The sequence below is a fragment of the Heterodontus francisci genome, chromosome 9, assembly GCF_036365525.1.
Source record: "Heterodontus francisci isolate sHetFra1 chromosome 9, sHetFra1.hap1, whole genome shotgun sequence".
Lineage (NCBI taxonomy): Eukaryota > Metazoa > Chordata > Chondrichthyes > Heterodontiformes > Heterodontidae > Heterodontus > Heterodontus francisci.
The window spans coordinates 91,458,073-91,471,587 of NC_090379.1; the positions used below are offsets into that span (position 1 = coordinate 91,458,073).

At 41.4% G+C, this 13,515-nt stretch overlaps 1 protein-coding gene across 6 annotated transcripts in view; it reads left to right on the plus strand.

Annotated features, from left to right (window-relative positions):
- The window catches only part of LOC137373907 (spectrin beta chain, non-erythrocytic 1-like), a 362,769-nt gene that overhangs the window by 183,033 nt on the left and 166,221 nt on the right, over nt 1–13,515 (plus strand). For all 6 annotated transcript variants that reach the window (XM_068039482.1, XM_068039486.1, XM_068039483.1 and 3 more), the window contains 6 exons: nt 5,004–5,155; nt 6,658–6,831; nt 9,284–9,375; nt 9,537–9,617; nt 10,958–11,073; nt 13,202–13,314. In XM_068039482.1, the coding sequence (XP_067895583.1) occupies nt 5,004–5,155; nt 6,658–6,831; nt 9,284–9,375; nt 9,537–9,617; nt 10,958–11,073; nt 13,202–13,314 (728 nt within the window). The remainder of the gene's footprint in view (nt 1–5,003; nt 5,156–6,657; nt 6,832–9,283; nt 9,376–9,536; nt 9,618–10,957; nt 11,074–13,201; nt 13,315–13,515) is intronic.

Here is a 13,515-nt window from a genome sequence, read left to right on the forward strand (position 1 = left end):
ACTCTGCATCAGTCCATTTACTTTATTATTGTCAGCCAGTAGACTTGATGAGGAGTATACAAAAGCTGCTTTTTGCCCTGTCCTGTTATATTCTTACTATTGAGTTAAGGATGGATTTATACTCATGTATTTTGGTTCAGTCATAAAAAGAGCCTGTCTGACTCCCCGCCTTCCAGTAAGTATTGGGGAAATTGTGTCTGGACACTAGTTCCCTGTATCTTTGTATTTGGTGCTGAGTTGTCTGTATTTTTGGCTATAAGTGTCTGTACTGCACCCATGAATAAGCAGGAGACTAACTCAGTAGTCACAGTTGATATTATCCTTGTGAGCTGTATCTAATTAGCAGCAACTGGTAATGTGATACTTAAACAAAATTTGAAACTTTTCTTTGAAAATCCTTTTTTGTAGCACCAGCCAAATAGGGAATCATCCTGATTAACCCCAGTGTTAAGAATATAAGTTGTATTCTGACAAATGCCCCCAAATCATGACCTCTATTGTTAGTTCGGTATTATAAACAGTAGACTATCATATCTGCACTGAGGAACTATATGGTCTCGTTGGAAGCATTCTTTCGTTATCTTATGTCCTTAGATTTTTCCACATCCTGGCATTTCAGAACCGCTCAGCGTGGATGTTGGACAACCATAGCCACAGTTGACCATTTGAAGGCAGGAAATCTTTTATGTGATTGTGTTTAAAGCACTGCTCACCACTTAAGAAACATAATTGATCTCCGCACCATTCTATCAGATTGGGTATTGGTATAGCTAGTGCCAAACCATATTCACTGCCGTGAAAAATGCATCACAGACCATGAAATCTCGTGTCCTTTATGAAATTGGCCATTTTGTGAACATTATGTGTTTTACTGATTGACACAAGGCTCACTTGGCGATTGGTAGATGAGAGAGAGTGTCTGGTGCAGTTTTGATGGTTGCAGTCTCAAGTGTTAACAGACAAGTGAGAATGCCAGAATGAGCAAATCAAAATAGCCACAACCCTTACTGCACATCAAGTGAAAGGATTTGGAAGCCAAATTCTGCATGCTGATGGTGGTATACTGTTTAGTACAAGTTGCAATGTTTAGTTGGATCACATATGGTGGGCAACAGTTCAGCACCACTTAGAGTCTGAAAGCCTACGCAATAGAAAGAGAGCATCCAACACCACACTGCTGGAAAACGAACATGCAAAAAAAAAGCATCAATGTCGTCTCTTTTTAAGAAGTCAGCAGAGTAGAGGTGTGCAAAGGAAACCTGACCCAAGTCCGAATGCTGGACCAGGAAGCCCGACCCGACCTGAACCCGACACATGCCATCAAACCCCATCGGGGTCGGGTCGGGTAGCAGGCCTTTACCCATGTACTGATGTAAAGGCCTGCCACCTGACGGGTCCCGACGACATGTGTCGGGTCGGAATTCGGGCTCGCGTCGCGTTTCCTTTGCATACCTCTACAGCAGAGTTAAGAAAATTGTCAGTTGGTTACAGTGGAACTTGTGGATGCTTTTGCAAGTGCCACATGCTGTTGGAAAAACTTGATCACCCAAAGCTGTGGGTATTCATTCAACGTATTGTGCAAAATGGTGGTTTCTTGCCAAGTTCAGGACTGACTACCAAAGTTTTTTGCTACACTTTGTGAGGACAATTCCAATGAGCTCTCTGGACACGGAGAGAGCTGTGCCGAAACACAGACATGTGTTCACAGCACAGAGACAGAGAATGAAGGAAGAGCAGGTTGCTCCATGCTCACATTTGACCGCTGACTTCAGTCAGTAAAGAATGTGACCTGTTTATAGTCAGTTTTTTACAATAGTTTTTGAGTATACATTAATGCCATTTGAAACCAGAAACCTTATTTTTTCTTGTTTGAAATAGATCATTTTCATGGTTTGTTGCAACACCGTGATATTTATGACTTAAATATATAAAATCGTGACATTCATCATTCTTAAAATGCCATGACCATGAAATTTGTAAAATCTGATCATGAATTTGGTAGGGCCCTAGGTATAGCAATAGAAGGCAGTTGAGCTGTTCCATGGCAGCTGATCAATTTTATTTCCTAATTGCTATACACAAGATTGTAATTTTTGTGTTGGTACAAGGCTATGAGGTATCCTTCTGCATGATCTGATATCAGCTGAACCGCAAAATGATGCCTCTCAACTTGGCATAAGAGTTTTCATTCACCGCAACTGACAATGATCAGTTTCTGCCTAAGCTTCATTTGTTCCATTCCATTTTGCTAGGAATGATGCCATAATGGGGCAAAATTTTGATGAGGCGCTCTTGCTGAATTTGGCAATGCCTTCATCCCAGCAATGTATATTCTGTATTGTTTTTGAAAAATGGCAAGATTTCCTTCCTGTACGCTGTCCCTTTCTCTCTGTTGGGTACGGAGTTAACTGCACATGGTTAAAAATAACTATGGTCCAGAACCAATCTGTTTTCGTATTATCACTCTACAATTTTCAAATAGCCAGACTGTTAAAAACTAGGTGTTTTCCCAGCAGAACAGAATTGTAGATTTAAATAATTAGTTGTACGCTTACGTGCCTCCATGGTTGGGAGTATAAAATACTTTGCCTTGAATAAAATTAAAACAAGTTAAAGAAAGGAAGAAAAAAACTTATGTTTATATAATGCCCTTCATGACATCAAGAGATCCCAAAGTGCTATACAGCTAATGAATGACTTTTGAAACATTGTCGCCATTGTTATATAGGAAATGCCAAAGTCCCACAAGCATCAATGAAATAAATGACCAGATAATCTGTTTCAGTGGTTTTGGTTAAGGGATGAATATTGGCCAGGATGCCATGGAGAATTCCCCTGCTGCTCTTTGAATAGAGACACGGGTTCTTTTACATCCACCTGAGAGGCCAGACGAGGCCTCGTTTTAGTGATTCATCTGAAATACATCACCTTTGAGAGTGTTGTATTCCCTCGGTACTACAGCTTAGATTTTGTGCTGAAGTCTCTGCAGTGAGACTACAAACCCAGAACCTTCTGCCGCAAAGGTGAGAATGCTACCACTGAGCCACAGCTAACACTATTATCATTTTCAGATTAGAGAAGCAGAAAAGTAGGTTTAAGAATTGTCAATTAAGTAGACAGTTACAATAGCCTGCACTAGAGCAATGAGCCCAAATACTCCATTTGTACCACTGCCCCAAGCAAAGAGGGGAAGGATAGTCCAAATATTTATTGAGTTAAGGGGAGGCGGTGGCGTAGTGGTATTGTCACTGGACTAGTAACCCAGGGTATTGCTCTGGGGACATGGGTTCAAATCCCAGCATAGCAGAAGGTGGAATTTGAATTCAATTAATAAATCTGGAATTAAAAAGCTAGTCTAATAATGGCCATGAAACCATTGTCGATTGTTGTAAAAACCCATCTGGTTCACTAATGTCCTTTAGGGAAGGAAATCTGCTGTCCTTACCTGGTCTGGCCTACATGTGACTCCAGACCCACAGCAATGTGGTTAACTCTTACATGCCCTCTGAAATGGCCTAGCAAGCCACTCAGTTAGGGCAATTAGGGATGGGCAATAAGTGCTGGCCTGGCCAGCGACGCCCACATCCAATGAATAAAAAAAAAGTGTATTATACACGTTCAGCTTGTTTGTCTGATTTTTTGGCAGATTTGTTTTTGCCGAAGTCTTTCGTTCATCGTTTAAGCACTTTATTATTGATTTATTGACAACTCAGACAGATCCACTGTTGTCATGAATTGATCCAGTGCTAACCTATTGTCCCATCAGTAACCAAAAACAAATACCTTTTTTATTCATATTGGAGCTCAAACTTGTTGACACTCAAATGCATGTATTACATAGTGGAGTTGATGGAGATATTGGGTTTGCTTTGTTTAGCAGCTCGACTCTAGATGAATCTGGGGTAGTGGACAGAAGATAGGATGGGGAGGCTTATTGCTTAAATCCTTGACCCAATTCAAAATATTTCCTCCCTCCTTGCTTTCCCCCCACCGCCCCCCACCCCCACCCCCACCCCCACCACAACCCACCATTTCACGACCACAGTGTATTGTTGTGCTGTGTTCTTAAGTCTTCATTAAATGATAACTGCAGGCTTTTACATCCAGGATGTTCTAAAGGGCTTAAAGCTAATGTAATCACTGTTCTCATTGTGAGCAGTAGAAGGTGGTTTGCTAGGTTTTTTGAAATGTTAGGGATTCATTATTTCTGTTATAAATGATAAAATACCTTCAATAAGTTGACCAGAATGACAGTTGAAAACTGTCTGTGAGATAAAAGTAGTTCCAGTTATAATATTCCTTGGAAACCATCTTAATCTTAAATAAATATAGAATAATATGTGGCTGGATGTTAGACACCAGCCTGTATCTCAATCATGGAGTATTTATTGTGAAGCTTGACTTAACTACAAATATTGGACCATAGCTTCATACATTCTATTGATGTTGTATTATGTAATACATACTGAATTATTTAGTTTTAGAAACACTTTCTGGCAGGCATGCTGTTCAATGATAAATAAGTAATAAGCCTGACTGTGATATTGGACTTTAATGTGCAGTACCATGAGACTATTTTAAGTTTCTTTTGGTTACAGTTTAATGCTGATAAGTTGCTGATGTTTTTCTTTGCAGATTAATGACTTTCTTTTAAATTTTAAATGGACGTTTAAATAATTTTTTCCTCCTTCCCTGTAGGGAAGCATTTATCTCATGAGTGGCATGGCCGAGATCAGGAACTCTGTATGTGAGAAATCATTGACTCAAAGCAGCACCACCATTCTGTCCATTTAAAGAATGGCTTGCACTGAACAGTCAAGGATCCCAATCTTAAGTCACACCAGTAAAACCTACTTTCTAACTCACAGCCTCCACAATATTTTGCTTTGTGGCAGCACCATTCCTAAGTCTTTGAATGCTGATATCACTTAGAGGTTTTAAGCACAAAAGTATAAAAGCCAAATATTGAGACAGCAAGCAGTGATTAATTAATTGTTTTACAGATGAACGTGAAGTTGTGCAGAAGAAAACCTTTATGAAATGGGTGAACTCTCACTTGGCACGCGTAACCTGCCGCATTACTGATCTGTACATGGACCTCCGAGATGGACGCATGCTGATTAAATTGCTGGAAATTCTCTCAGGGGAGCACCTGGTATGTTGCATAATCTGTTGGAATTTGTAGTTTGTGGTTTTAATTGTCTTGGGTGTTGATGGTTGATTTCAACATCAGAATAATGAAGTTCAGAATGCCCCAGTGAGCATTTATAGCCTCTGTGTTGCTTTTCAAAACTTCCTGAAAAGGAAGACATTTTCTTCAGCATTAGTTCAAAAATGTTCAAATACTGTGTGAAATAATCCGTACTTACTTCATAATGAATGTAAAGGCTGCAGTATTTCAGATTTCTCTTTTAATTATTTCAAACCTATCGTGACTAGAAATATTATGGAGTCAATGTACTATAATTATTATTTTGCTATTCTGTTTCCTTCCCCTCTATGGGTACCAACCAGTGCCCCATAACGGAATAACTTGTCCGGGATGTTTACAGGTAGAGAGGGAGGGTAGTGGGGAGCAAGGCGATTAACCCGGCAAGGCTGAGCATGCGGAGATTGTGCCGAATTTAATGGCAGGACCTCATTATAAGTTTTTTCTTATCTTTCCTACCCAGCAGCTAGCCAAATTGATGGGTAGGCAAGCTGGCATATGGAAAAACAAGTCGGGAGGGGAGAAGGAACAAAAAATCAGGGCTTGGGGAGGCGGGAAGTTGCCACTCACAGCAGGGTGAGAGAGAGGGTGTGATCAGCAAAGGGGAAGCTGAAGGGTTCCTTGAGTGTCTGGGGGAGTACAGCTGCTCCTCCTGACCCACAAGGAATCCTGGAAAATATACTTACCTTTTTGAGACAGTAGTTCCCACCTCCCTTTCAGCACCTGGTTTACCCAGCCCTGGGAAACCAGCTGGCAATTGTCAAGTTCAACTCAGGCTCCCAATTGCATTGTGTTAATGCCGTGTCCACAGTGGGACACTTAAATGCCTGAAGCCCGCCACCATAAAAACAGCAACGGGCATGTGCCTGCCAGGTTGGGGCAGCGTTCCCCGGTTTTAAATTTATGCCCCCCTTGGCCTTCCATCTCTCCCTTGCCCCCGCCCACCCCCCATCGTGGGAGGCTGAGGAATGTTAATATTGAGGCTATTTTATCCATTTTGGATACTCAGTGTCAGTCTTAAATGCCCCCTGATCAGGTATAGTGTGGGGTGTTTTTATGGACTGTTCCCCACCCGTGTAAATATACTTCAATCCCGACCTCGCAAGAACATTCAGTGTGAATTTCTCATACCACCCTAGTTTGTCTAAATGAGTTTGTCGATGTAACACCAAAACATGCCAAATTATTGTCAGTTTTGTGCCATTAACCCATGTCCAGTTGGGGCTGTGTTGAGAGTACTTGAGCACACTTTGTGTAGGGGCATTATACTCAGCCCAAGAGGGAAAGTAAAAGTCACATCTGCTTCCCAAAGGTGAAATAACAGCATGTTGTACTTGTACTAACTGCTTGTGTTTCATAACCTTCCATTAAGTGGCATATATTCAATGTTTATTTTATTGTGTATTTTCCTTTTTACTGAAACCATGGTGTCATATCTCCCTAATCAGCCAAAACCAACCAAAGGTCGGATGCGTATACATTGTTTGGAAAATGTAGACAAGGCTCTTCAGTTTCTGAAAGAACAGAAAGTGCACCTGGAAAATATGGGGTCACACGACATTGTTGATGGGAGCCATAGGCTTACACTTGGTCTCATCTGGACCATCATCCTTCGTTTCCAGGTCAGTGTCAATACAAAAGAAACACATGGGCTGAACACCCCTGAACAGTAGGGTTCCCAGTCCTCTCAGTTTCGATAGGAGTCTACCCATGTCAGTGATACATTTTCCAAGCTCTGCTATTGGCAACTTGGGAGAAAAGTTTGCTGTAACACTAATTCGTGCAAATCAGCTGTTCTCCACCTCACTGTTTGCTGCACTTTCTGAAGTTTGTATTGGAGGGGGCCACTGCCTTGCTGCACTGAGGGCATGGTCCTCCCGCACGCTGCCTGGGTTGGCAGTTGGTGAGGGAAGTAGGGGGGGCAGTGTTGTAGAGTGGTCGGGGAGAGAGTTGGAGACTGGGGATCTATCACAATGATAGGGATTCCCTTGTCTTCACCTTCCACCCCACCAGCTGTTCTATTACAGAAAGCCAGGCAGTGAAGGATAAAACTGGAGTCTAGTCTTTACACACTTTATAAGCTTTTATTTACAGAGATGCACATTACAAACATGCACCTCTTAACCCAACAGCCACAGTTTCAGTCTGTTCCTATATACAGGAGCACAAGTGAATCTCCAGTTAATGCCTACCATCTGACTACGATTAAATACTCAATTACGATACAATTAACAACAGTCTCCGTATTCAATGGATCATCCTCTGTCATTTCCGCCACCTCCAGTGTGATGCCACCATCAAAAACGATTTCTCCCCTCCCCTTTCAGCATTCTGAAGGAACCGTTCCATTCATGATACCCTGGCCCACTCCTCAAACACTCCAAATATCCCTCCCCTTCCCATGGCACCTTTCCGTGCAAGCGCAGGAGATGCAACACCTGCCCTTTTATCTCCTCTCTTCCCACCATCCAAGGCCCTAAACACACCTTCCAGGTGAAACTGCGATTTACTTGTACTTCTTTCAATTTAGTATCCTGTATTCCCTGGTCATGATGCGGTCTCCTCCACACTGGGGAGACCAAACACAGATTGGGTGACTGCTTTGCAGGACAGCTCCATTCAGTCTGCAACTGTGACCCTGAGCTTCGGTCGCCTGTCATTTTACTTCTCCACCTTGCTCCACTCTGATCTCTCTGTCCTTGGGATCTTGCAGTGTTTTGATGAAGCTCAATGTAATGCTTGAGGAACGGCACTTCATCTTTCAGTTAAGCACTTTACCACCTTCCAGATTCAACACTGAGTTCATCAATTTCAACCTCTGCTCCCATTTTGTTTCCTTTTTCTTTGCTGGTTTGGTTTTTCTATCTTGTTCTTCTATTTTTCTTTCTTTTTCTTTCAGAAGATAGTTGTTCATGGTTCTACTATTCACCCATCCTCCAGACACATCTTTTGCTTCTTTACTTATCCCATTGCCACATTACCACTCCCTTTGGCCATGTACCACCTACTCTTTTGCCATTTAATCTTTGCTGCTCTCTACCCTATCACAGACCTTCCCTATTGTCCTTTCCACCCCCACCCACCACTTTCATTTTCTTAAAACCGATTACATTTTCAACTTTTCCCAGTTCTGAGGAAAGGCCATTGACTTGAAACATTAACTATTTCTCTTTCCACAGATGCTGCCTGACCTGCTGAGTATTTCAAGTATCTCCTGTTTTTTATTTCAGAATTCCAGCATCTGCATACTTTACCTTTATTGTATTGTTTTAGAAGGGTTGGTGCTGGGTTGAGTTTAGGACGATTTTCCCCATGAAATATACCACAAACACTGACTCTATTGCCCTTTGTGCAATCTATCTGCTTGGTTCAGGTCGGTCTGTACAGGCCAGTTTTGATGTGTGAAGTCCAAATATAGACCCAGTACTGTGAGATTCACAGATCAGAGTTGTCACCTTCACGTGGAATCGGAATCCAAAGAGATAGGGAGAGAAATGGTGCCTTTTAAAAGTGGCATCAACTTGGAGCTTGACTGACTTTGTGCCGTTCCGGGGATTTCTGGTTATGAGGTCAGGGTGAATATCAGCAGGTTATAGGATTACTACTAGTTAAAGGTAGGATATCAGACATTTTGACAAGTTACATATAGACTATTAGTGAGTTATAGTATTGTTGGTTGTGAAGGGAATCTGAACATTACCAGTGATACTACTAATTATCAGTACAATTTCAGTGAGTTACCAATAGTTATTGTTGGAATCAAAGTTATTCCCAGCTCTAGTTTCCCCTTTATGAATTGGAGCCTCACCTGTTGTTTGCCTCGCCCCTGTCCTTGGTTTCTTGCTTTCCCACACCCTCCATTTCCAGTCTTCAATACTTAAGTTATTAACTCTTCAAACAACTTCAGTTACAGGTTGTGAAACTGCAGAAATTGTATTTTTATTCAATTTTCCCAGAACTTTAAGATTTTTAAAAAATTGCAAGAAAGCTCATTACTGGAGGTATTGTAGATCTGCTTCAAATGTCTACTTAGTTTTTTTAAAAAAAAGAACATCCATCAATCTGTACTTTTAGATCCAGGATATCACAGTAGAGACACATGACAACCGTGAGACTCGGTCAGCAAAGGATGCCCTCCTCCTTTGGTGCCAGATGAAAACAGCAGGGTGAGTTATTCTTACCGCTCCTTTCTCTTTTACTTAACCATTTATCCTGTCAATGCAAACAACTGTAGCATGTACTCTGAATTTTTGTCAAAGTCTGTAAAGCTTTTTAAAAAGTTAGCTTTCAAATAAAAGCATTTTTGTTCCTTTTTTAAATTACTTAGGTATCCCAATGTAAACATCAGAAATTTCACATCAAGCTGGAAGGATGGCATGGCTTTTAATGCCCTTATCCACAAACACAGGTAATGTGAGGCAAAGGCCATCAGCAGGATGTGAGAATGTAAGTAGATTATGATATGGAATAATTGTTGGAGATCACTGTGGACAAGAAATTGGTTTGGAAAAAGTTAACAGAATTCAAGATAGACAAGCCACTGGCAAGAAAAAGAAGTTGAAGAGGAGATAGCAGAGGCTTTGACCTTCTTAGATGTGCAAATTGTACTGGGGAAGGCGGAGGTAGCCAGTTAAATTTTCTGTTCAGAAGGGAGAGAAGGATAAACCAGATAACACTTGGAATCTAGAATTCAAGACCAAATGAAAGCATTTGGAGATGATTGGGATAATCAAGGGCAGCTAGTATAGATTTATTAAAGACAAATTACGTTTGTGAAAAACCTAAGACCTTTTGAAGAAAAGACCAGCTCTAAATAAGATGCAGTAGCTGTTGTGTACGTAGGTTTTTCAGAAAGCATTCCATAATATATCTCACAGGAAGCTTGTTACAAAACTGCCCAAACAGACGAAATAGTCTTTATCACCACTCTTCATAATTTTAAAAACCTCTGTTAAATTGCCATTAGTCTTCTACGCTCTAAAGGAAGTAACCCCAGTATCTCAAATCTCCTCTCAAATATAGTTTCTGCCTGATGAATCTACATTGTATGCCCAATATCATTTTTCTGCACACAGTTGTCTGACTGTGGTCTAGCCAGTACCTGGTACAAATTTATCATAATCTCTTTATTCATGTCGTGCCCCTATTTATAAAACCAAATGTGCCATTTCTGTTTTTTGTTGCTTGATCTATCTAATAATTTTGTTTTGCTGTAGCAAAGAGCCAGCATAGGCACCAAGGGCCAAATGGACGCATTCTGTGCTGTAAACTTCCATGATTCCATGCATGGCCAGTGGTGAGGTGTCGATTAATTTGCAAAACTGTTACACTCATGCTAGATTTTCATTTGTTTCTTGTATGGAGTCAGCCAAACTGTTACTTTTTCATGCTTAAACATATTCTAATCTTGCCTATTTTCGTGTATTTTAGTTCAGGTTTAGTTTGTACATCTGTTTGCAATGGGTACTTCTATTAATTACTATTACCAGTAGAGTGTATGACCGTCAGTTTGGGTAGCTGGCTTTTATGACAGGGTAAGGTAAAGAAGACTGCCATAACATGCAAAACCAGATAGGTTTAAAATGTACCTGGAAATGGCTGTTTGGCATTTTAGCAACATATTTGAATTCCAGAATTCTGTTAAAATTCTCACGTAGTTTGAGTTCCTTAAACCATTGAGCAAGCTATTCAACATTGAAAAGTGTATAGTAAATTTGAAGTGTTTATAATGCGTTTCTCTTTCTTCAGGCCTGATCTGGTTGATTTTAAGAAACTGAAACAATCTAATGCCACATACAACTTACAGCAGTCCTTCAATATCGCTGAGCAGCAGCTGGGCGTGACAAAGCTGCTTGATCCTGAGGGTATGTTTCAGCAAATGGTTCTATGTAATTACATGTGTATATTATTTTTTATTCATTCATGAGATGTGGGCATCGTTGGCTAGGGCAGCATTTATTGCCCATCCCTAATTGCCCTTGAGAAGGTGGTGGTGAGCTGCCTTCTTGAACCGCTGCAGTCCATGTGAGGTAGGTACACCTACAGTACTGTTCGGAAGGGAGTTCCAGGATTTTGACCCGGCAACAGTGAAGGAACGATGATATAGTTCCAAGTCAGGATGGTGTGAGATCTGAAGGGGAACTTGCAGGTGGTGGTGTTCCCATACCTTTGCTGCCCTTGCCCTTCTAGTTGGTAAAGGTTTCAGGTTTGGAAGGTGCTGTCTAAAGGAGCCTTGGTGCGTTGCTGCAGTGCATCTTGCAGATGGTACACACTGCTGCCACTGTGCGTCGCTGTGGAGGGAGTGAATGTTTGTAGATGGGGTGCTAATCAAGTGGGCTGCTTTGTCCTGGATGGTGTCGAACTTCTTGAGTGTTGTTGGAGCTGTACCCATCCAGGCAAGTGGAGCGTATTCCATCACACTGCTGACTTGTGCTTTGTTGGTGGTGGACAGGCTTTGGGGAGTCAGGAGGTGAGTTACTCGCCTCAGGATTCCTAGCCTGTGACCTGCTCTTGTAGCCAAGGTATTTATATGGCTACTCCAGTTCAGTTTCTAGTCAATGGTAGCCCCTTGGATGTTGATAGTGGGGGATTCAGCGATGGTAATGCCATTGAATGTCATGGGGAGATGGTTAGGTTCTCTCTTGTTGGAGATGGTCATTGCCCGGCATTGTGTGGCACGAATGTTACTTGCCATTTATCAGCCCAAGCCTGGATATTGTCCATTCTGCATGGACTCCTTCAGTATTTGAGGAGTTGCGAATGGTGCTGAGCACTGTGCAATCATCAGCGAACATCCCCAGCTCTGAGCTTATGATTGAAGGAAGGTCATTGATGAAACAGCTGAAGATGGTTGGGCCTCGGACATTACCCTGAGGAACTCCTGCAGTGATGTCCTGGAGCTGAGATGATTGATCTCCAACAACCACAACCATCTTCCTTTGCGCTAAGTATGACTCTAACCGGTGGAGAGTTTTCCCCCTGATTCCCATTGACTTCAATTTTGCTAGGGCTCCTTGATGCCATACTCGGTCACATGCTGCCTTGATGTCAAGGGCAGTCACTCTCACCTCACCTCTTGAGTTCAGTTGTTTTGTCCATGTTTGAACCAAGGCTGTAATGAGGTCAGGAACTAAGTGGCCCTGGCAGAACCCAAACTGAGCGTCACTGAGCAGGTTATTATTAAGCAAGTGCTGCTTGATGGCACTGTTGATGACACCTTCCAACACTTTACTGATGATTGAGAGTAGACTGATAAATAGCTAAATAAACTTTAGAAATATGAAGTATAAATATAAGGAGGGTGCCTAATGGTATAATGGATTAAAAAAAGGTACATTCCCCAATCCTGTGTTCCCAATGTGAACCACAGACAAAGGGAATCAGATATATGGCTATAACATTGGAGCCCTGATTCTCTCACCTGTATTCCCTTAATGTGCTGGCACAGACATGATGAGATGAATGGCCACTTTCTGTGTTGTATCATTATGTGATGTTTGCTATAATTTAGGACAGCTGTAAAATTGGTGGACTTTGCAAGAGTGTGTCATAGTAAAATTATGCATGTAACCAGCCTTTTTCTTTGACTGTCATGTGACTAAATTTGATTACATAAGGTAATCTGCAACCTTCAATCATGTGATGTTGATTCCTTGTCATAGTTGGCTTATAATTCTGTCTTTCAGTGTAATTCTGGTTGACTTTGACTTCATTTTGCCACTGACCACAGCAAGAAAAGGATTTATTTATTGTATTTCTAGGGGTGTAGTCTTTTGCCTGGCAAATATTGTTTGACCAAGTTCAGATTAAATTAGATTAGATTAGAGATACAGCACTGAAACAGGCCCTTGCGCTGTTAGATTCCAAAGGTGTAATTGTGCAGATTGTGACAGATATCATGATAAAAATGAATTTTCTCCTTTCCCGCATAAAGAGCGATGCCTGATTAAGAAAGAAGCAGAAGTTCTTATTCTCATTTTCTCCCCCTCACAGATGTTTTTACAGAGAACCCGGATGAGAAGTCAATCATTACCTACGTGGTGGCATTTTACCATTACTTCTCCAAGATGAAAGCGTTAGCAGTGGAGGGGAAGAGGATTGGGAAGGTTTGTGTTAAATAGAATTGTTTGTTTAAATAACCAGCTCCATCCAAGCATGTACAAAATAACAACTTTCCTGGAATGCTGGTGAGAAAATCAATGTATTTATACCCATGAGAAACCCCTGTGAGTTGCCATTTCTGCTTTGTCATGGAAAGCTCTGAGATGGGGGACTTCAGTTATGTGGAGAAACTAGTGAAACTGGAA